Genomic DNA, 24,864 nt, shown 5'->3' with positions numbered 1-24,864 from the left:
CTTCACTGCCTTGAAATTAAATCTTTACTGCCCACTGAAGTCCCTACTATTTTACATATCATGGCTCAAATATACTCTATTACAAAATTCCTAATGACCAACAGGGGTGAGGGGGAATTATATCTCCAGTTGGTTAGTTAGTGTAACAAGGAATACCAAATCAAAACTGGTTTCAGTCCAGTACCCTAAAATCTTAGAATATACTATTCTTGGGAGGTTATCCCCTAATAGTGATTGGAAGGATGGAGATAAACTAGCATCTTTTTTCCCCTTTTCCTATTCCTTAATATGGCATGATATATAGCAAAAGCTCAAATCATGTAGGCCAGTTGGATTAATTGAACTGCTTATAAAAAGCAAAGTTAAAAACACCCAAATTTGTTTAGCTGGTGAGGGTGGGAAGAAAGAGAGGGGAAAATTGAGATTCCTGGCTGCAGATGAATAGATACAGAAATTCATATTAAGCCAATGCGACGGGGAAAGGAGGAACAGACATTCCTGAATACCTTTCAGTACAGTTTAAGAACAAGTATAGCAAGAAACCGTAATACCAGGTGGTAAACCCAACTACAGTTATTATAAAAAGAGTTTCAGAACAGAGCACAGCTTCCTCACTGATTTTTCAGACATTTTGAATTGTACAGTAGTCCTCAACTTACAAGCACAATTGAGCCCAAATTTTCTGTTAAGTGAGAGATTTAAGTGAGTTTTGGCCCCTTTTATGACATACTGCAGTTGTTACATTAGTAACACAGTTGTTAATTAACCTGGCTTCCCCATTGACTTTGCTTGTCAGGTCACAAAAAGTGATTAATATGACCCCAGGACACTGCAACTGTCATAAATCTGAGTCAGTTGCATAGTGTCTGAATTTTGATCATGTGACTATGGCGATGCCACAATGGTCGTAAGCGTGAAAAATAGTCATAAGTCTTTTCGCAATGCTGTTGTAACTGTTGTAAGTCGAGGACTAACTGTATCATTTAATACCGTGTTTCTCATATAATAAGGCCGGGTCTTATTTTTTTTTGAGCCCCCAAAATGGCTAGGCCGTCTTTTCGGGTGACTTAATTCCCCCCTTGCATCTTTGGGTGGGCGGCGACGGCTTGGATGTTGACCTTGGTGTTGGTGGGGCACTTCGTATCGGGGTCAACGCAGGCAGCACCATATCCAGGTGTGCAACAAAAGTACTTCCTAACGGCAAGCCCCCACCATTCCCCCATTTCGCATGTTTTAATATAGGCCTTAATTTGGGGGAGGGGCTTAATTTCATTTCATGCCTATAAAACATGCTGGGACTTCCTATTGGGGGAGGCCGTATTGTTGGAGAAACAGGGTAGCAATATGATTGAATGCAGGAGTGGGATTCAGTTGGTATGGACCGGTTTGGGTGAACCGGTAGTTCCGGTGGTTAGTTGGCCCCGCCCACCTGTCCCTGCCCTAGTCTATCCTATATTTCCATGTTTTGCAGCCCAGCTGATTCGCGCAGCACAGTGGATTGCCGTGCATCAGCTGCTTTATTCACTGCGGCTGCAGTAGAGAAGGTAGGTTTTAGCACTGAAAATGGGGGTTTTTTCAAATGCTGCTCGCACGCTCACCAAACTGGTTGTTACACCAGTTGAATCCCACCACTGATTGAATGGTATGCATTGGTGGCAAGTATGAAAGAGACAAGACTGACATATTTCGGTTCTGATACTCCCCACCTTCCACTTCACCCCGCTCTAATTCCTCTTCATGTGGAGCCATGGTTTGCTTACTTGTCATGTATCGTGGCTAAATTTACACAACACTGCGGCACAAATAAGGAAATTTTGGCTTATGCATGTATCTAGCCTCTGCATTACAGACAGTCCTCAATTCATATCAATTGAGACCAGAATTTCCGTTGCTAAGTGAGTTATGCCCAATTTTACAATTTTGTTGCCATGGTTAAGCAAACCACTGCAGTTAAGTGAATCGCATGGTCATTTAAGCGAGTCCGACTTTCTCTGTTGACTTTGGTTGCTGGAAACCAACGGGAAAGGTTACAAATGGCAATCACATGAGGACAGGACACTGCAACCTTTGTCAATATATGCGGTTGCCAAGCAGCCAAATTTTGATCCCATGGGGATGCTGCAATGGTGGCGAGTACAAGTAAAGTCACTTTTTTTTTACCACCGTTATAACTTTGAACAGTCACTAAATGAATGCTTTCTTTAGGTACATTTTCATGATGGGATAGACAATCTTTCTAAGATTGAGGAATGTATTTCTGATTTTGGGGATGGCTAAGAGAGCACAAGATGGACATGGTGGCTTTGAGAGTTTTGCCTTCTGCTTTTTAAAAACCTGTTAATCTTAAGGCCTTATGCCACAGAGATTTTTTTATTTAATGTTTGCTATCTCAGAACAAAGAAATCTATCTTACTAATATTCAACAGTTGTATTCGGAGCTGAATCTGGGATTATCAAAGGGTTTTATGGAGCCATATTCAGTTGTAGGAACTCACATCCGCTCATCCCTCGTTAGCTTGAGTCAGTTAATATACAAAAGGGAAGTGGGCAGTGTCAGAAAAAGGCAAGTCTTCTGAACAGTATTGCATCAGAGCAGAGGTGGCATTCAGCAGGTTTTGACCAGTTCTGGAGAACCAGTAGCAGACATTTTGAGAAGTCCGGAGAACCGGCAAATACCACCTCTGACTGGGGATTTTACAGTATCCTTCCCGCCATGCCCACAGAACCGGTAGTAAAAAAATTTGAAGCCCACCACTGCATCAGAGCCATTAACTCCCAATATAGTGGACTTTAAAAGGTATAGATGCTTTATTACTATGTTTCTCAATCTTGCCAGCTTGAAGATGTGTGGACTTCAACTCCCAGAATGCCCCAGCCAGCATAGCATCTTCAAGCTGCCAAGTTTGAGAAACACTGCCTTATTTCAATATTTATTATGCCATAGAGATAAAACGCCATTACAAGTTGGGAGGAGTAAAAGCCAAAAAAATGCCTAAAATTACCAAGGGACTTTAATGTGGATTTCAAATGGAAATGTGATGATTGTTCTTTTTTTCCTAAATAGAATTCTGAATTGCTATTGTATCAGCTGCTTGCAAGGATGCAAGTTCCTGAAGAAATAAGACAGTTCAATTTTTTTTATTCTGATTACTTATTACAGTATTTCAGGAGAACTGGCAAGCACTAAAATCTAGAAGGATGCATCCTTTCAATTCACCATGTCACAGATTTCAAAATAGCAAAAGAGAAACTTTAATTATATTTTAAATCATATTTCACTATAAGAGTTTGTTAGATAGCTTTCATGTTCCCACATTTCATTTGTTGTTGTTTTTCTTTGGCTTCCTTATGAAAGAAAAAGTGTGGTGTAAACATTATATTGACATGGAATTAAATACCACATACGCAGTGTTTCTGAAAATCAGTTCACTTTCTACAACTGTAATCACGGGACACCAAAGAACAGTAATTATTTCCAACTTCTGCAACAAAACAGAACAATGAACTCTCAACTTAACAGAGTTAAGAAAATCGCCATGTTCACACATTACAATAGGCTGTAATTCTGAATTACTGTGAAGGAGCAGCTAATCTACTGCCCATGACAGCAATTGAATAAACCAATGATAAATTCTCCATTGTGAAATACAAGCCCAATCCTTGTTGCCTCTTTCCCAAACAAGCCAGAGATCTAAAGCCAAGAATAAATCATAGCTTCAGTACTAGCTTACTTCCTGTGGAACAAAATTCCCAATTCCCCATTTCATAGTGAATTTGTGGAAGAGGCATCCATGGTTTATTTAGCTACTACCACTTAAACAACCATCTTCAGAATCCATGACTTTTCATGTTGAGCAGCAAATCTACTGGCTGGGTCCATGCTCTGTGTTAGGTTAATATTTTTGATGCTACTGATAAATATTTGTGTGCTAGAAATCCCTGTCAAGTCTTACTAATCATCTGGAGATTAAACAAGATTCAAATCAATCTCCAACCTGGTCCCAATAACAATTACTGTTCAATTGATGTTGCATTGTATTTATTTCAAATAGGCTTAAGGCATCTTCTTTTGAATACTATTCCAAAGCAACTTATTGAATAACATGAAAAGATTAGCAAATATCAAAAAAAAATTGACACCAGTAGGAAATTGGTAAAAATACCAATTAAAACAAATATCCTTTTCTAAAATATTACAAATGAGAAATCATTAGAGCAGAGGTCTCCAACCATGGCAACTTTAAACCAAGCAGACTTCAATTCCCAGAATTCCCCAGCCAACTTTGCTGGCTGGAGAATTCTGGGAGTTGAAGTCCGCCAGGCTTAAAATTGCCAAGGTTGGAGACCTCTGCATTAGAGTGCTGCCAAAAATAAGAGAGCCCTCAGTGGTGCAGTTCTTTTTTTTTTTTTTTTTAATTCGTAGCATATTTCAAAGATAGGAGAGCCACTGCAGAGTAGATCTCCTTTTAAACCAGAGGTGATCTTTTTTTAAATTATGGACTGTGTTCCATGAAAGAGAAGAACATGCATAAAGGCTACATGCTATAGTAGGCAGAAAAATAAGCCATAGAGGAGAATGGCTTCCAATTTACGAACAGCCACTGCCCCCTTCATAATAATTTAAAAACTCATCTGCTCAGTGGAGAAGCCCCACCAATTAATTGCAAATGGAGAAAGAAAGTGAGCAGTTCTTCCACTGGAGGTCGTTTGACTTCTGTGCTATGCAAGGAAAGGCTTCCCTTTCTCAATACACACCATGGAAATGCAAAGGCCAAAAACAAGAAGAGAAAATTGTGGTTTCTATCTACCCTGGCTTTCTACCTGGTAGTTTTCTTTTGGTAGAGGGGAAAGAGAAGGTGGGATTGAAGACCCCCAATCCCCATTTTCAAAAGAGCTAGCAGAAAAAACACAATAGTATCTTCAGGTTTCTTATCTCACTGTAAATCACTTTCAGAAAGAGAATCGTTAAACAAAAGTGTTCTCTAAACCCCATGCAGCCAATGGTTGCCAGTTAACTAACAGCCCAAGACCTGCATTGTTCACGTATTTTTCATTTAAATCCCACAGCGGTTATGAACTCAACTAATCTGATCTGTAAAATGAAAAAAGTGACCCAAGTCAAGGATGGACAAGATAGGAACAATAAAGCATTTTACCCAGGACAATTGCTCAATGCAGTCTGGCATGATCATCACTGAGTGAAAAGCCAGAGAGAGACAACATTGGAAATATTTGCCATATTGATTGTTTAAAAGAAACTTACTTTCAATAGTTAAAACCCCATTATGTAGAAATACAGCCTTTGCTGGGTATTCCTGTTTAATTATTTACGTCAGGTTAATACATTCCAGTTTTCTTTCTCTCAGCTCTTCAGGATAGAGTCCTGCAGTCATTTGGAAGAACATTAATAGTCATTCATGAAACATAACTTACAGATGAGTATTAAAGAAGACCGCTGCATGGCCAGCACTTTCTACTATATACTTGGATCAACTGATAGGGAGGCAATAAATTCCTTCAGCCAACACTTCTCGGTGTATTTAGGACCACATTTTTCAGGGAATCTCTTGGACTGGGTGGGCAGGACCGATTCCCAGGATCAGTCTCAAGCATTCCAGACAAGTTTAGACTATCACAAACACATCTTTTAACAGTTACTAAACAAAATATAATTGAAAAATAATTGAAACTAGAACCAGAGCTTGGTTTTTTGTTTTTGTTTTGGTGAATGTAAGTATATTCCTCTAAGTAAAACCTTCATAATTATTTGAACTGTATGGGAAATCAGGGCACAATAAATGCAGCTAAATTCATTGTAGTTCTTGATGTTCACCACTGAGTGTAATTGTGTTTACAAAGCCAATAAATGGTACAGAAACATAGAAAACAGAAGAAAAAGACCTAGTGGTCCATTGAGTCTGTCCTCGGAGTTTGTTTTTAATTTATTTATTTATTTATTTATTTATTTATTTATTATTTGTCAAATGATGGATATGTGTTTATGCCAAGCATATTTAAAGTCAGTTACTGATGACTGACCCACTACCTCCACTGGAAGTTGCTTCCAAGCTTCCATTCCTCTTTGACATCCCCAAGACTGTGTAGCATAGCAGTGCTGGCAAGACATGACGCCGATACCAGTCCACCCTCAAAGCTCTCTTGTGTCCCTGAGTTAATCACTCCCTCCATACACTTCCATTGAGCTCTAATGAAAGGAAAGAGCACTACATAGGCTTTCTTAGGTTTCCAAATGATAAGGCAGGTTATAAATCTAATAAATAAATCAGGTCAGCAGGCCTCCTCCATCTTTAATGTCTATAGCAATTTTCTTTTTAACGTTTTATACATTTTAGTTCATTGTTTTTTCTGTTCTCTCATTTTCCTCATTTAAACATCTTAATTATAAGAATGCTGGGTGAGCCAAGCATGAAAGTCAGGAATTGAGAGAGAGAAAGGAATAGAATTTGATGAGAAAATATATAACTGGGTGATAGGAATATTTAAACAACCCATATAGCTTTTTATAGGCTTTGTTTATCATGTGCTATGCAATGGATGATGAAATCAATTATTGACATTTATGTGTAATACTAAACCGAGACTTCTTACCAGAGCTCGCTGAGCAAGCCTCAGTGGCCCAACTCACACATAAGACCAGGCCATCATGGATGAATTTGCTTATGTTAAACCAAGAAACACATTATAACATTATCACTGAACTATGTCATTAATTATTACCAGCTCATTGGAGAATGCAGACCTGTCTCTCCCCAACATTTCCTACTGGCTCTATGATCTCCCACCACTATTTGTGTTTGCTCTTTCTAAATAGACAAATTGCTTATGGTCTGAACTGACAAGCGTTCGTATCATTGGAAAATACTGATCTGCCCTGAACCCTTGTAGCACCTGGTTTCTGGGACACTTGGGACATTTGTGTCTTAATTCATTGCTTCAGTCATAATGAATTCAAATGGGATTTGCTTTTAGGCTGACAGCTTTACTCTTCAAATGAAGGGTAGTGTTAAAGTGGGGTGTATGTACTGAGCCTCAAATTGAAATTCATGAATGGTATCTTAATGCAACGTGACACTGAAATGAAGTTGTAAAGAAAAAAATCAGTATGCAACACACATGCCTATTCTCAGATAAAAGATTCTGGTTTTTTTTTTTTAATCTATCCAATTAGAAGTAAACAGGAAGTTTAAAATCTACTTTCACTGAGTAAAAAGAATGCAACCCTCTTTGTTTTTCATTGTTAGTGCTTGTGCGCCTTGGTAATTGAACAGAACAGTATTCACAACCCACTTTTGCTCTAGACTTTCTAGACACAGTCACCAGCAAGGTACAGAGACAATCTGCAATGAGACCATTGTTAGAGTCAGACTCAGCTCCTAGGACTGTTGCCAGATTCCCCAGCAAATGCAAGAGACGGGAAACAGGTACAACTGCTAAAACAAACTAACCCTACAAAAACCATTCAACGATTAAAACTCAAAGAAATTGGGATACTAAGTAGGTAACTGTATTGACTTTCTTTCTGAAAGGCCAGATTTTTTTAAAAAATTGTCCTGTTCTATTCTAGAAAAGTGATTTGCTGCTGAGGTTGCATTGCAAAATTGCTGAGCAATGCCAAGACCTGCAAGCCCAGGTGCACAGGGAAATATGAATCCTTCTCCAACCATGCCTAATTATATCACATGGGCAGATCACTTATACCTTTTTTCAGCAGGCAATATATTAATCCCCAGAGAAGCAGTTCTTCCTGTTCCAGCCCTGTTGGTACGTTTTCCTCCCTCGGTGTGCCTCCCAAGGCAAGTTTGGGCACTATTACTTTAAACACAGTGAGCATAAAGAAAGAAAGGAGTGCTCCTCAGAGGGAAGGAATAACCTTGTAGTTAAGCATAAGGCTAGGAATCAAAGACTGAGCTTCTGTCTCAACAATTGCACAGACTCCTTTTATCATACTGGAAAATTCAAGCCTCTGAATTTCTAGTTTCTCTTATGTAGACGGGCTGTGCCACAGAAGAAAGGCACAGAAAAAGCCTTCCTGGGCAAAAAGGGCAAAATAATAATTTTATTCAACCTGATGTTTAAAGTTAACTCTATGTACCGTGTTTCTCATATAATAAGGCCGGGTTTTATTTTTTTTTGAGCCCCGAAAAAATGGCTAGGTCGTCTTTTCGGGGGTGACTTAATTCCCCCCCTTGCATCTTCAGGCGGGCGGGCGGGCAGTGACAGCTTGGATGTTGACCTCGGCGTTGGTGGGGCACTTCGTATCGGGGTCAACGCAGGCAGCACCATATCCGGGTGTGCAACAAAAGTACTTCCTAACGGCAAGCCCCCACCACCACCATTCCCCATGTTTTAATATAGGCCTTAATTTGGGGGGAGGGGCTTAATTTCATTTCATGCCTATAAAACATGCTGGGACTTCCTATTGGGGGAGGCCGTATTGTTGGAGAAACAGGGTAGTGCTGGAAGAGCTGAATTGGTTTGAAAAGAACATGTCTATGGGGAAAATGATGCATTTCAACCTGCTGAAAGTTTTAAGATTCCATCTCCCATATAGCAGCAATTTGAATTATCAGAATTTAAGGCCATTAATCAGCTGCTTTGCTGCTCTAAAGAAATGAGAATAGTTTATATCCTAAAAACTTTTTTTTTGTTCTTAGCTACCCAGCAACATGTGGCAACTGAACATGCTCACTGTGCTATTCAGACTGTGCTATTCAGAGTTTTACGCAGCACAGGGATTTATTTTCTCACTTCTGAAAACCTTCAAGTTTCCCCAAACTTGTCATACTTCCTGTTGTATTTGGTGCATTTTAGCTATGTTAAGACTCACTCCTGAAGTTCAACAATTTCAGAATAGTAAATATGTATATTTACCAATAACAAGTTATTAAACTCCTTGTAGAATGCAGTATGTGTATCTTAACACCTAGTGTGTCTTGGCTTTCCTCTTAACAGCTACAAGTTTTCAGGACATAAGGAAATTAAAATTATAATATTCATCCTGTCTTGAATGGCACGGCATTTCCTTTTAGCAGACTCATAGTTTAGACTGGCTGTTTCATTTTGTTGTCATTGTTTTACACTGTACATCACTGATGACACAAAACATATTTTCCCCTTTTTGGTAGATCTACCTATTTTCTTTTAAATAAATAGTACTAAACTACCATTATATGCAAAACTAAATAAGTGTACTGTATATTTTAGAGAAAGTTGGGTTTGTTGGAAAACTGTCTTTAAATATTGGCTGGTACATTATATAAGCCAGTGTTTTTCAATCTTGGCGACTTGAAGATGGATGGACTTCAACTCTCAACTTCAACAGCTGGTTGAAGAATTCTAGGAGTTTCATTCTCTAATCACCTTCAAGTCGCCACGTTGAGAAACACAGATTAAACTATTAATTAGAACTAGCCTTATGGAGCAATCTAAAAGGTATAAACAAGCTGCAGAAGCTTCCAATGCATATTTAGAAACAATGCAGAACATGGGTCTTAATCATCATATGACCCAGATCCAGATGTCAAAGAAAACCTATTAATCTACATGATTTTGCTCATGTATTTAGCGTATTGTTGAAGGCCATTTTACAAGGGCCTAACTCTTGAGGAGAAAGAGTTGGAAAGCAGCCTTCTCAATTATAACATCTAGTACCTAAGTGTCATGTGGCCCTGAAGGGGTCTAACTAACATTTTAGTTAGGAAGTTGTTTTTTTCCATTTCAGTTAAATAGCTAGAACAATATGGCAGTGCTGCTTCTTCTGAAATTACATATTATTGTTTCCTATTGCTGCTTTTCTATTTTTAATTACCATTTTATAGGTCCTTATGTGACATTTTTGTGAATTGCACTAGAATACAGGAAACAACTTTTAAATAAAAACAATATAGATTTGTATAGTCATGTATAGTGACTATTCTATTATTTAAAAATAAACCTGAGTTTTTCTCCCTTCCTCCACCTCAGTTTTAATAGCATATGAAAAGCACAATTACCATTAATGAGTTTCACATACAGATAGAGTCAATGTGGAACTCAACAATTACATTTTCTTATAATTAATACACAAAGTGGATTGGGCAGTATCGATCAGAATGCAAAAACAGAAAGACAAACAAATTTAAATAGCTCCCAAAACATGTAATATTAGCACTTAGCCCAAGATCATCATTCATCAAAACTTAACAGCGTGTTCAGTGGAATACACTACATTATATTAAATACATCCCTATCTGCAAAATGAATAGAATCTCATTCAAATTGATGGCTCTATAAAAGATTTTTAAGTAGATGTAGTCCTCAACTTACAGCAGTTTGTTTAGTGACTATGCAAAGTTACAATGGCACTGAGTGACTGATGAACCATTTTTCACACTTACGACCATTGCAGCACCATGATCACATGATCAAAATTCTGACACTGGGCAACTGACTCATATTTATGATGATCGCAGTATCCGAGGGTCATGTGATCACCTTTTGCGATCTTCCGACATGCAAAGTCAGTGGGGAAGTGAGAGTCACTTAACAACCATGTTATTAACTCAATAAGTGCAGTGACAACTGTGGCAAGAAAGGTCATAAAATGGGGTAAAACTCACTCAGCAACTGTCTCATTTAGCAACAGAAATGTGGGGCTCAATTGTGATTGTAAGTTGAGGACTACCTTTAACTGCACCTTTCAGAATTCAAACACGAAGATGGGGACACAGAACAGACTGAATGTGGCAACAGGCTATTCTCAGACTTGCTGTTATTATTATAAAAACTAACCTTAGGAGTTCATTTCATTCCCACAAATCAGAATGAACTTTAAAAGCAGTGCAATTTATTTGGTGGGGGTAGAGCCTAGAAGTGTACTTTTTATCCTTTCCCAAAAAAAAAAAAAAAAATCCCAAGGCTTTAAAGTGACTTTAAAAAAATTATCTTCCAGTTTATAGATAGCATCCCTATACCCACCAAGAAATGCTACTTATTCATCTTGCAAATAGAGTGTGTTTAATAAAGTGGTTTCCTCCACGTGTCAGTATGCAACAATCTTATCTTAAAGGTTTGATATGAATTTCTTGTTTTGAAAATAAGTGACACTCTGTTTCCATTCCAATTCTAACACAAGTCTTGAGTGAAGTATTAATCCAGTACACATCGTATTCTCTCCCGTTTAATCCCAGATATGGTTGAAAAGAATGTTTTCTTCCTCTTCTTAAAGTTGTTTTGCCTGCACCAGTGACAACAGATTCTGGCTTGAATCATGAATAAAGACAAATTATAGTTAAATCTATCCAATTCAGGTTTTATGGGATAACATATTCATCACCAAATGACTGATAGAAGAAACAATGACTGCTTCTACAAGGCATTTGTTGAGATAACAAAATTCAGGTAATACTAATCTGTAGGGGTAACTGAAATTAGTTTTCTGGCCTCCTTATTCTTTATGTTTACAATTACTAAATTATTTTACAAAATGCCTTGTTTCTGATGGACAGGCAACTGTGAAACATGACTTCAAAGTGCTTAAGGTTGTTGCTCTCTACAAGTAAAAAAAAACCCTGTTCTAATTTGAATTCAAGTGGTTTGAAAATACAAAAAGGGGTTTTTTTTCCCCTTTCTCCAACAAATTTAAGAACTTCTGATGCCAGGGAGATCTCTCAGCACCAGTCACAATTTATGAATGAACTATTATAACATTACCATTGACATTAAACTTTAAAAAAAGATGAAATGACAGTGGAGACTGATTAGCTTAGAAAATTGGCAGGAGAGTCAGATCAGAAATGGTTCATAAAGCAACTGTCCCATTGGCTCCTCAGTAGATAACTCAATGAAGAGCCTTGACATATTATGATAAGACTTACTATATAAATTAACACACGGAAGGGAACAGCCTGCACTAAGAAAAAAAATCAGCATGTGCAAGACAATAACATTACAGAATACATTTTAATATATAGCATGTTATTTTTAAGATTTAATTCCAGGACAAGCAACATAAACCTTCTACTTTTCTTATGAACTCTCACATAGGAGCATCTTGTCTTCACAACAAGAAAAGGAAAGTGTAACATGAACATGGAACAAAAGGGAAGTTAAAAAGCAGCCCTATCTTTTTAAAGAAAAGTATTTCTGCATCAATGTCAACTTCTACATCTACAATTTTTCAATCAATTTATAAGAAATGGTTTTCAATTTTTCTAATGAACTCAGAATAATCACTGTGATGACCAGAAATCATGCCAAGCCATATTTTTCTAACCACAGATAAGAACTGTTTCCATGGCTTAAGATTCCAGCCTACCATTCAAGTACTTAGCTCCCTAAACTGGTTCCTACCTTCATGGCACAGCAGTTTGAAGTGAAGCACAACAGCTCAATCTCTTATCTGAGAATTCAGATATGACAATACAGCTCATACAAATCAATGTCAAAGTGTGGGTTTTTTTCCAGTTTCAAAAGCTCCTCTAATATGGGTCTATAAAATGGCATTTGTTCAAATCATGACTTCATTTGTAACGTACATCTCCATTTCCCTGTATAACAACTTAAAATGAGTTACAGTTAAAACTAAAAAAAAAAAGAAGAGTATAGATATAACAAACAGCAAAAGACAACTTAAAAGGTGTCTGTAGTAATGAAATGTTGCTTGGACCCATATATATCACTAAGCCAATAGGCTTTAACTGAACCATGTTCAACCACAGTGACCTGTTTCATATAAAATGCTAAACATGTGGGCAAAAACATCAATGCACGAGGTCAGTTCACATCTCTGATAACTGTTCTTTCCTTTCCCTACTAGCTTTAGCTATGAGAACTAAGGCTACTCAAGCAATACTTCTAGCTCTGGCTACAGCCATGGTTTCTTTCAGCCCCATCCACAATATGGCACCAGCAAATTATTCTGAAAAATTGTAGCTTTTGACTGAGAAATGAGTTACCTATCAGTTTAAAATTCAGAAATCACACGAGCTAATTTCATGTATTAGGCTGAGCCAAAATTAATCATACGATGTCATGAATCTAGAACTGAGTTTAAGAATGTCAGTGAAAGATTATATGGTTATATGTGAATGAAGTATTCATTTAAATGCAACTTTCCAAATTTACAGTATTTTCACTTTTGACAGTTAGATTGTCCCAAGCACTGTACAGAATCAAAGTCATGTTACCCATGGAAATTCTACAATCATATTTTTTCAATATCTTATTAGTAAAAACCTTCTCCTATATAAAAGGAATGGTCTATGGCAAGAATAGTCAACATTTTCCAGGCGTGTTCAGAAGGGGACACATATAATAAAGTGGATGGAGTTAGGACAAAAAAATGAAATTATTTCATTTTCAAAATTAAGGGAAAGTTAAATTATTACTCCTTGGTCACTTATGGCACATTAAAAACCAAATCAGGCTGCCAGCTTTTAAAGGTCACAGAATATTACAAGTCAAACTTTTGGAGTCCCTATATAGCCCTGTGTTCAGTTTGTATATTTTAATCAACAAGATTTCAATGATACAAGGTTTCTAAAAGCCTTGTTCTAGTAGCATTCAGAATCTCATATAATTTTCCTGACCCAGATATTTAGTAAATACACTAAGGTCTCTTGGCAATTTCCATTTAAAATCAAAATTAAAATCTAAGATATTAAAACAATTTAAAGCAATACTTAATAGAATATCAGTAATTACAAACTTGTTTAGATGGTGTGCATGCTTTTTAAAAGGCCAACGAAGAGGTCGGCTCCTTTTAACTCAGCAAAGCATGCATTCCAAAGAACTGAGCTAGCAATAGAGAAGGCTTGTTTTCAAGTCACAGTAAACTTCCTCAAATGATCTCAATAAGTGGATATTGGCAGGTGTGCACAGGGCACTGTGTTCATTCAGGAAGTCCAAATGCAAGTCATACACAGCTTTCAAGATAATCCCCAGTAATGTTTTAGCACAGGTACAGCTCTGGTCTATGGTTTTTCCAGACACCAACCTGAAGTTTTCTCAAAGGCAACAAGGAATCATCAGTGCTTGTGCCATAGTTTACCCTCTTCAGTCTTTGTGAAGATAGGCTCAAAAATATGTAAAGCGTTAAAATTATGGAAACCCATTTTTCCAATGAAATACAGTAACATTTTGGTTGCATGGCCTTAGAATCATAGGGCCTAGTAATACCCAAATGAGACTATGATCTATAATATGTGGTTATATGTTTATTAGTCAAAAGCCAAGTATCTATCAATGCAGACCAATTCTGAGAATCTTCAAACTTTAAATGCAAAAGTTATACCAAAGTTACTACTCTTCTGGCAGTCTATGTAACCAAATACCAAAACCTCAATAAATTTCTATTCTTATTTCAGACACTAATTTCTAATTCTAAAGAATCAGTGCTTATCAATAGTATAGGCACACTTAGTACCAATTTCATTCAATTCACTTTTAAACATTTCCATGTTTCCCTTATCAAATTTAGCCTCAACACTAGTAATACAGAACAAGTATTGAGTCTAAAATGCATGTTTTATTAAAGCTTCACTTTAAATGAATTCTAAGCTAATAGCCAGTTTTGTAAACTCTGTTTATGAAATGCTGTTTAAAAAGTTATGAGATATGACCTGCTACAGAACTGTTTGTATTAACTACTCATTCCAAAATTATTTTTTCTAGATGCCCTACAGCTTCAGTGAAAACCATGCAAGAATTGATCAAGAACTCTACAATTCTAGAGTTCTAAATTTGGCCCTGTCTGCTTTCCTTACTGATATTGATACTTCCATCATGTGATGGAAGGAGTAGGTAAGCATTCATAGACTAGGTTCGGACACTGCATTGAGCCATCATACTCTGAGAATAAACTAAAGCCCAAGCCATTCACCAGGTTATAAACCACAACCGCTACTTTTAGTAAACCAAGAACCAAGCGCTTTAGAGATAAATGTGAAAAATAAACCTAGTCAGATTAGATTCATGCATTCTACTAAACTATAAACCACAATTTGTACATTACAATTAATACACGTTAAGCCAATTTTTTTTGTATTATGTTTTTAGAGTTTTGTTAATTACTTTTAAGTCTATCCTAGCCTCCCTTGCTCCACACAACAGTCATTAAACTGTGTAATGCTTCTATAGTAACTGCATATAAAGGTAGTGATCTTGGTTTCTTTAACATGAGACAGATAAACTAATGAGTAACCACAAATACTGCCAAGTTAATCAGACATTCTTCTAAGTCTCTAGGTCAGATCTAGCAATGGGAACCAAACAAATTATGCAACGCAATGCCATATGAAAACAGGAATTAATCTATTTCATTTCTTCTTTTTTGTACTAGCATTCCTTTCTAAACTTCCCAGTCATTTATCACTTGGGATTACTGAAGATAAATAATAAAGTTAAGCCTTACAAATAAATATAACTTTAAAAATGTTACTCTTATCTTTATTTTTCAACTCTTGATGGAATTGTGGGAATGTGTGGTCTGAATCTGAATCTAATCCTAATCCAATCCCTCCTCCTCAGTTTCAATATGCTGACATGCATATCAATTACTTGAATTCAAAAATCATTTTATTTACATACCATCTTAGTATGTCCCTCTTAGAAATCGCCTGTATAGAAATGTGAAAAATGTAGTATTTTATAGTGTTTTATTATCCCTAAAGGAGGTATTCTCATATACATAACCTAGTTTAATTTGCATATACTTTCTCCTAATAGTTGTCATAAACTTTTCAATAAGATAATTTGCCTCTGCTCATAATGAAATGCAAAAATGCTAAAGAGTGATTGGTTTTTGCAGCAAAAACATATGCGAACCAATATGGAAAGCATTTTTAATTTTTAAGTTAACACCTGCTGTGTGGTGAGCATCTTCACAAGTGTGAAGTGTAAAGCAAACATACATTACCTAGGTATTTCAGGTTACCAAGACCAATTATAGCTCTCTGATGAGTATACCTGACTTTCAGCGTATTAAGCAGCTCTAAGAAATCTGTGCAGTTTCACCTAAATACATAGAATTATTACAATATGCTCCAAGTTGAATCAATTTTTTTTAAAAAAAATTCAGTTCTACTTCAGAAGAATTAATGACACAGTAAGCTTATTTTTTCTATTTGTCCTATTCTCCTCCTGTCTATCATCTTCCTAGAATTGTAAGCCCATTTAACAGATTATTATACTACAGCAGTAGGTATGCTGGCAACATTGCATAAAATGGTATATTTAAATGGAGAATTTTTATAATAATACGTTGTCCATACATTTTTAAGAAATAAACTTCAAGTAATCTCTTTTTGCTCCTAGTGCAAAACTATCAAATTAAAGTATGACAAACAGTGATGAACAGTCTAAAGTATTAAGAACTCAGCAGATAAATGAAACGTTTACCTTTTAATAGACAAATACTGGATAGCAAATACTGGATCAACAGTACAGCTTAATACATAAGTGTTTATTACTTACATTTTAAAAATAAAACTACAAATTCCAGTTACAATTAAGGTAAACTATCACTCCCTCAATTTCTGTTATTGCACATAACATTTTTATTAAATGTCCCTACACTAAAGCAGAGATTCAACTTTCTCTTTCAAGAAAATAATTTTATTTGCCTTGTAGAATAAAACGTACTGTTTAAGCAATATGAATTTTGAAAATAATGAATTGTAATTATGGTATTTGTTTGTGCAGCCAGTGATTCAAGATGAAAAAGGTCAGGTCCTGTTGGAAACAGGAGCTCTATCAAACTTGAAAAGAATCACTTATTCTCCAGGAGTCACAGAAAGGAAATAAATGAATTTGTTTGACAGGAGGAAAATTACACGACACACAGTATTGTGTCCACAGAATCGACTTCAGGCTTAACCAGCAAAATAAATTCGTGCTAGCACAAAATGCACCTCTGCCTCTTTTGTTTCAAAGCACAATGCATCTAGGGCAGGCGGTCTCTGGATCTGCTCCTGCTGAACTTCCTCAAGGTCACAGCCAATTTCAGCTGTGGAATCCAAATAATAATAAAAAAATAAAAATAAAAAAAAAGCCAAAAGTGGCAGGGATGCGCTGGGTTAGGGCTGGTAGGAAAAGCAGAGTGTAAAAGTTTATGAGCTCATCAGGATTGTTGTACCATTACATCAGAGGCAATTATAAATGGCCAAGAGCAGGAGATGGGGAGCCAATCAGATCACAGATAGGATGTCAACCTAAGACCAACTGTCTCCTGGCTTTGACAGAAGGATTTTACCTCCATAATTCAAATCCCAAACCAAAGCAATCTGCACTTACTACTCCAATCACTGAACTGTTTACCAGCACTGCCAGGCAAAAGCTGAAAGCACCTGGTGATCAAAAAAGGTTATCCAGAAAATGGCTCCGTCCAGCCTGGACAAGGGGAGAGTGTCCAAGGAGGTCCCTTGCCCTCTTCTTACCCCCTGGCACCTCGCAGGCCGCTCAAGCCGAGCCACCCCAAGGGGGGAGAAGAGGGAGATGGCAGAGAGCAGAGCCCCACGGACTTCGCCAACCCCGAGCCGCTCCGCACACCCTCTTTTTTTTTTCCCCCAAGGCAGCAACAGGGAGCTATTTTTTGCCACCCCACCCCTCCTTCCCCCAGAGGTGGCGGCGGCCAGCCTTGCCTCCCCAACCCACCAGGAACCCCCGACAGGCTCGCGGCGAGGAAGGGTAACAACCGAACAGAAGGGCCCTCTCAGAAAGACCTGCCACTAAGGCTGGAGAAGGGAGGAAGGGAAGGCAGAGAGGCAGCCATTTTAGAGACAGAGGAAAGAGAGGCAGACAATGGCAGCTCACTAGCGATGTGGGCCTGGGAAAGCCCAGACGAGCCCGGCCCCACGGAAGCGCCCCCCAGCCCCGCAAACCGGCAGCCTCCCCTCCTGCTTTCGCTCTCGGCCTTCTCCAGCCGACCCCCGGCCGACGGCCCAGGGGCGCCCCGGCACCCCCTTCCCCCGTGCCCGAGTTTTACCTGTTGGCTCCTGGCGAGCGACTGTCCCCCGGCGGCGCTGCTGCTCCCGGGGCTCATGGGCGCGTGGTGGCTCCTTTGTTGGCTTGTCGGGCCGGCTGCCGCCCAGCCCTGGCCGGTGGCCCCGCTGTACTGAGAAGCAATGTCCGGTGCGGCCGGGGCCTTGGCCGTCGCTCCGCCATCCTGGGGGCCGCTCCCGTAATCGGCCCCGGGGTACCCTTGATAGCCCCTGGTCGAGCTAGGGGAAGTGAGCAGCTGGTTGAGGGTGGGGGTCGACGTGGGTTGCGGGGTTGGGCCCCCGACGCTGCCACCTCCTGCGCCGCCGGCCGAGGGCCCCATGGCCCCAAACCGCTGCTGCTGGAAAACAGAGGCCGGCGGTTTCGCCCCGGCTTGAGCGGGGCTTTGAGCGTTTCCCCGGGGGGAACTCAGGGCGTAGGCCTGAGGGGGAGGCGGGTAGGCGCCGGCGCTGCGCCCGGCGGCGGGGTAGTAGTTGTTGTACTGGTGGTTGGGGAAGCCGTGCTCCGCGCTGCCGACGCCATGCGAGTTCTGGGGAGGGGGCGGCCCCTGGGGGGGCCCCGTGGGCCCCGAGTACGGCTGCTCCAGGCCCCCGCTCTGCAGCGCTGCCATGCCAGGGCTTTGTTGTCCGCCATGTTGGTGGAAAGCAGCGGCCGCGACGACGGCCGCAGCCGCCTGGGCGCCTCGACCGTAGGGTTGCCCGAACCCGTAGGCTGGCGGGGCTAAGGCGGCCGGATGAGTCGGGGGCGGCGGTTGCTGCTGCTGCTGTGGCTGCGGCGTCCCCACCCCGTCGCTGCTGTTGCTACTGCCGCCGCCGCTACCACTACCGGGCGGCTCCGGGAGGTTATTGTTCAGGGTGGCGACGGGCCTAGGGCCCGGGTTCCCGTTGGGGCTCTTCAGGTCGGGCTCGGCTCCGGCGCCCCCGCCATTGCTCTCGGCCCCGTCCTGCAGTTCCTTTCCCGGGGGACCTTCACTTTCCGACTGCTTCTCGCCGCCGCGCTCCGCCGCCTCGCCCCCCGCCTCCTCCGACGAACAATCCCGCTGCTGCGCCTCCGCTTTCTTCAGCTCGGACGGAGCCGGGGCACCCAAGCTGCTGGCGGCGGGGGCCACCTGAGCGGCCATGATCCCCCTCCCCAGCCAGCCAGCCCACCCACCCCCCCGCCCGACCTACTCCCCGCCTGGCCGGCCGGCCGGCACAAGGCCTCACCGCTCTTCTCCTCCTCCTCCTCCTCTTCGTCGTCGTCGTCCTCCCCGCTCAAGCGGCGGCGGGCTCCGCGGGACAACGGGGTCTCATTCCTCCCCCGGCGCGGCGAGCTCCGGCGGGCTGGACGCGGGTGCGAGGGGCCTGGCCCCGCGGTGCCTCCTCGCTCAGTTGCAGCCGGCGAAGAAAGGGGAGAGGAGGAGGAGGAGGAGGAAAGGGGGAGGGGAGCAGGACGGGGCTCCCGGTGGGGGAGAGGAGAAAGGGAAGGGGGGCACAGCGGGCGAGGAGACGCCGGACAGAGCCCCTTGCGCGGAGCCGGGCCGAGAGGCGAGACTGAGGCGAGCCGAGTGGCGGCGGCTTCCGACTCAAGTCCGCCGAGTCCTGCTCACTCCGACACGAGGCTCAGCACTGCCATTTTACCCAGCGCCGCGGCAACTTGCCAAACCCGGAGTGGAATCTGGCGCGGAGCGGAGCGCCCTTCCCCTCCCCCCTCACAAAGGAGGAGCTGCCAGGCCCTGGACGCCTTCAACTCAGCACGGCTGAAGCTGGAAGCGAACAGCCGCCGGCCGCTCGCAAAACCTGTTACGGATTGCCGGCGGAGGAGCCGAACTCCAGCTTTTCGAAGCCACAAAAGGAAGCTTCGCTGCTGACAAAACAGCCAAGATGGACCAGGGGAACCTTCCCTTCGGAGGAGAGCGGAGGCAGCTCCGGGCCCGCCCGCTCCCACTAACCCCCCGAGGGAAGCGGCAGCCGCTTGCTCTCTTTTTTCTGCAAAGCGCACAAAGCCTCCTGTCGCTAGGAAAGTCCAGGACTTGGTAGCTTTAAGGGCAGGAGGGATTAAGAGACGCCGCATAAAGGCCGGAGAGATGAACTGCCAGAATAGATCAAAACTTCAACTACAGCCCTGCTGGATGGAGGAGGAGTGGGAAAGTTCACTCTACTTGTGATGCTCACTGTAATAACTTGGGAAAACCGGGTGATGGGTGGCACTGTTTCTTCAAAAAAGGCGGCAGGCGTGCAGTTCCCCAGCATGTTCAAAAGAGGATGGATTTGAGTAGTGCAAGTAATACCTTTCTGGCCACTGGTGTTCGTTTGTATAATTCGCAAGACAGACTGAACGTCAATTAATCATAGGGGGCCAAGTTCACACCAACAGTGCCAGCCAAAAAACGTTAACTCTCAGTGTATGTGGTTCAGTGTATTCTGCAAACGGATCTTAGGGAACAATGGTCAAGGTTTTAATTCAAGTAAACACACCAAGAAATTAATTTACATTTCTTGTGACTACCCTTAATGCTGCAGGGAGCATGCCTCGTGCAGCCTAAGTTTCTTTCATCTGACCAATGGGGGGGTCCAGAGGACAACAGAAGAATGACAATCAAACTCATGTGTAATGCCAGAAGCAACATGTGAGGTCCATGTGTACTCAGCTGGTGTTTGATGCCCGAATGTGTACCCTTGGGCTGAAGCAGGACCCTGCGCCTCCAAATCTCTTTATTAGGTGACTTATATGCAAAGTCCAGATTTTGGCTGAGCTTGCAGCAACATGCAAACCTAAAAAGAAGTTGGATCTGATTGCCTTGGTTTCCACAAACTAGGCATTCAGCCCACCAAGGTTCAGTGATTCACAGGCTAGCACATTATATGAACACAGCCTCTGTGATGAATAGAAGAAATATACAGATTTAAAATTTACAATTAATAAAACAAAAATTCCAATCATTCTAGCAAGCATACTGGTGCCACAAACGAAAAAGGCAACACACATATCATGTTTAATCGTGCTGATATGCAAATTCCACTTAAACTACCAAATGCAGTAAACATGAAACCAATATCTTTTAAGTTTCCCAAATTAAATCCACCCACCTAATAGGTCTTATCCCGTTTTGGCCTCAAAATTGCTTATTGTTCTTTATATCTTTCATTCTATCTTAACATTCATTGGCCTATTTCATTTTTTATAATTCCTAACTATTCCATTTATGAATCACATTTTATTAGCCACATGCCTGAAAAACTATGGCCTGTGCAAGTAATTCCAGATGTTTGTTCTTGTACCCATTATCTTCTTTATGAACAAAAATTTTGTAACTTGATTCCTTTTAAATCTCAGGTTTGAATTGCAACCCTGAAGGACTTTCCATTTTGATTTTAGTAGCCCAGAGGTGAACACAACAGACCACATACACAAAACAATTTCCTAAGTTCTCATTTGCTTTGTGGTTGTGTCAAATTAACAGCCCAATTATATTCAAGTAAAATTATCTCTTCCACCTGCCCAATCCAATCATTTCATGCAAATATGTAAACTGTAAGATTTGAAAATACCAAGACAACATTGGGAAGGCTTACACAAATTGACTAGTCAAGGTTTTTGACTTGACTTTTCAAAACTCTTGATTTCATACACATGCATGCAAACACATTTGAGGGCGACAACAGAGTACTGTGTATGTAGAAATGGCATAAAATGATAAGAACTTAAGAGAATTGGTAGATCAGACCAAGGCCCTACAGTGCCCATCATCGTTTTCTACAATGCTGCCCCTCACCAGATGCCCATTCATAAGCACGACTAAAGGCAACACTCCCTTCCTACTCTTATTCCCCAGCAATTGTTGTTCAGGACCAGGCAGTCTTAAGACCTTTGATGGTAATATATATATAACCATTGTCATGGGGATTGGAGGAGATGTACTGCTTTGCTCCAGTGATGTCATAAGGAGCTTGCCAATGCTATACATCCCTTGAACACTTGTGCACCCTATAAGAAATGCCTTGCTGGCAGCAGTGGGTCAGCCAGAGGCTCACAGTTGAGTACACTGGAAAATTGGTGGTAATGGAGAATTAAGAGACTTAAAAGATATAATGGTGGGATGACACAGGTATCAAAATAAAATTACTATCCAGAAGAAAATTAGGAAATGAGCCCACCTTCAGAACAAAAGTAATATTACCAAACTTACTGAGAATTGCCATGATAGCATTAATTGTTGTTTCAGCTGACAAACCAACAATCATACCACTCTAATCAGAACTATAAATGCTACAGAACTCTGTTTTCTTTTATATTTCTTCAAGTAAGTGGGCTTGGTTATCTACTGACACTCCCTAAGTCTATATTTTGTAGTCTTGTTTAAATGTTAATAGATTCAGATCTTTCTCAATGTCCCCTTCTTCATTCTTTAGATAAGCTATCAAGGGATGCAAGATTTCCATCACATTCTAGAATGTAAAAGTTGTATTCTACTCAACTCCCTCAAAGCCTCATCCATATTTAATTTCTTTTTATAGGCTGTAAACAAATAACTGGTTAATCTTTGTTCAATTTTTTTGCACTTGAAATCCTACAATTAGTAATTCTTACTTCCCTCAGGACTTATTTTTCAAGCAATACCTTACCAACCTGAGGAACAGGCTGTTCCTTCCTTCCTGGGGCATTCTTCCATCTGTAGACAATGGCACTTCCCAAATTATTAATCCAGCAAGGACTGGGGTTCAGTGTCAAAGCACATGATTTGCACACAAAGGCTGGGTGCTACAGCATAATATGATTTATATGATTTGGGCTTGGTATGGTTTATAGCCAAGAAGGGATTGTGAACCCAGCTGTGACTTACTTAGCAAATCATGGTTAACCCATGTGTTGTATGGGAAGCTAGGCAAACTCATCCCACATTAGGGAAAATAGGATTATAGGAAACCTTGGGAAGCTAACTTGCTAGGATAATATTGGTAAGTATGGAGCAACTTGGTCCAGTTTGATATAAGACCATCCTTTCCATTTTGGGAAAGTTAACTTTTACCTGATGTTCAGCTATAAGCTTCTGTTTCTCCAGACCCAACTAGGGAGACAATTCCAGGAAAAAATATATGATGGAACAGGAATTTTGATGTCATGTATTGACAAGTGCCTGCAAAACTAGCTATATATTACCACCAAGTTCAGAGACCTGGCACCTCGGAATAAGAGTTGTCAAGAGACAGCAGCAATGTCTACGTCCTGCCAGGTGGGCACCTTAGTATGTGTGCAGCACTGTTAAAAACAGATGCAGAGCTAGAAGGGCATTCACTGATCCACAATTACAAGCACCCAAATCCCAGTAGAGCAGAGGTCAGGGAACTTTTTTACCTTTTACCCCCCAAAAAATTTATAAACGCCGACGTTACCCCCTTGATTTGAAAGGAAGGTCCTTGTGTATGTAAACTATACAAACAGAATGTCAGAAATAAAATGCCTGGGGGTAATGAGAACGGTCGCGCCAGCGCGACCGTCCTCATTACCCCCGGGTTTTCAGTTTTACCCCATTTGGGGTAATTTACCCCTGTTCCCCGACCACTGCAGTAGAGCATGTGGCTGCTTTAAAGAACTGAGGCAGATGAGGTCATACACTCTGAAGCATTAGTTGTTGTTGTTGTTTTTTTTGGGGGGGGACATTTGCACTTGCTTTGTATTAACTAGATCATGGGCCCCCAAACTTGGCAACTTTTAAGACTTGTGGACTTCTGGGAGTTGAAGTCCACAAGTCTTAAAAGTTGCCAAGTTTGGAGACCTTTGAACTAGATTCTTACAACATGCTAAGTCAGGATGTTTTGGGGTTTTTTTTGTCTCTGTGTTGTATGAATTCACACATAGGTTTGTTAACTATGGTTCATTACTTCATGAACTCACTGACAATAAGTTCTTGATGCAGTTACTTCTGTATTCACAATTTCTACTTTGGTGGCATTAAACATAATTTACGGGGCTTAGCTTCAACCTAAATATGTATCTTGGAACTACGTGGTCAATATACGGGTATGTATGGTAACTTAAGTTAGATCAGGTTCAGAGGTGGCATTCAGCAGGTTCTGACCAGTTCTGGAGAACCGGTAGCAGAAATTTTGAGTAGTTTGGAGAACCAGCAAATCCCGCCTCTGACTGGCCCCGTCCCCATCTATTCTCCACCTCCCATTGAGTCCCAGCTGATCGGCTGGGTCTCCTTTGGTTGCCCTGCACAGGAGAACGGAGCTGGAAAGCAAGTTAGTAGGATGGGGAGGGAATGGGGATTTTGCAGTAACCTTCCCCAAAGAGTGGGGTGGGAATGGAGAGTTTATAGTGTCTTTCCACTGCCACGCCCACCAAGCCATGCCACACCCACCAAGCCATGCCATATTATGCCACACCCACCAAGCCACGCCCACAGAACCGGTAGTAAACAAATTTGAATCCCACCACTGGGTTGTACGATAATCCAGCTATACAAAATAAGTAATCTATCCAGATGCGTCCAACTACAGGCCAATAAGCCCCTGTGAACATGACTATTGAGATGTTTTTGTAAGACACAAGAGTCCAAAGTACCTGAAACAGAAGGACATCAGGCTATAATTAGCTGTCCTGACCCATCACTGAAGACCAAGAATCGACACCGATTATGGCTTTCCAAGGTACCAGTCCCAGGCTGAATGCGGGATGATTTGTATCTTTCAAGATTTATTTTTGGCTTTGGTGGGCTGTATTTTTGCTTTTGCAGATGTACATTATTAAAAACTTGTACAAATTGGATTTTGGGTAAAAGAGAGTTTAGAAATACTTCAGACAATTTGAGTGGGAAAGCCAGCAGCTTAAGAGCAGATGCAAAAGATATTGGCCCCTCCTTTCTTAGGACAGCCAGGTCTGAAT

At 41.0% G+C, this 24,864-nt stretch overlaps 1 protein-coding gene across 1 annotated transcript in view; it reads right to left on the bottom strand.

Annotated features, from left to right (window-relative positions):
• The window catches only part of ARID1A (AT-rich interaction domain 1A), an 88,003-nt gene extending 68,374 nt beyond the window's left edge, over positions 1-19,629 (bottom strand). The window contains exon 1 of the mRNA XM_026676057.2: positions 17,984-19,629. Coding sequence (XP_026531842.2) covers positions 17,984-19,117 — 1,134 coding nt within the window. The 5' untranslated portion in view covers positions 19,118-19,629. The remainder of the gene's footprint in view (positions 1-17,983) is intronic.
• Positions 19,630-24,864: the final 5,235 nt, after the last annotated feature.

This window comes from Notechis scutatus, chromosome 8 (assembly GCF_049901735.1).
Source record: "Notechis scutatus isolate UNSWTSFEM ecotype Mainland chromosome 8, rNotScu1.2, whole genome shotgun sequence".
In the NCBI taxonomy this organism is placed as follows: Eukaryota; Metazoa; Chordata; class Lepidosauria; order Squamata; family Elapidae; genus Notechis; species Notechis scutatus.
The sequence above is the reverse complement of the archived record's forward strand: the minus strand, read 5'-3'. Positions and strand labels throughout refer to the sequence as shown.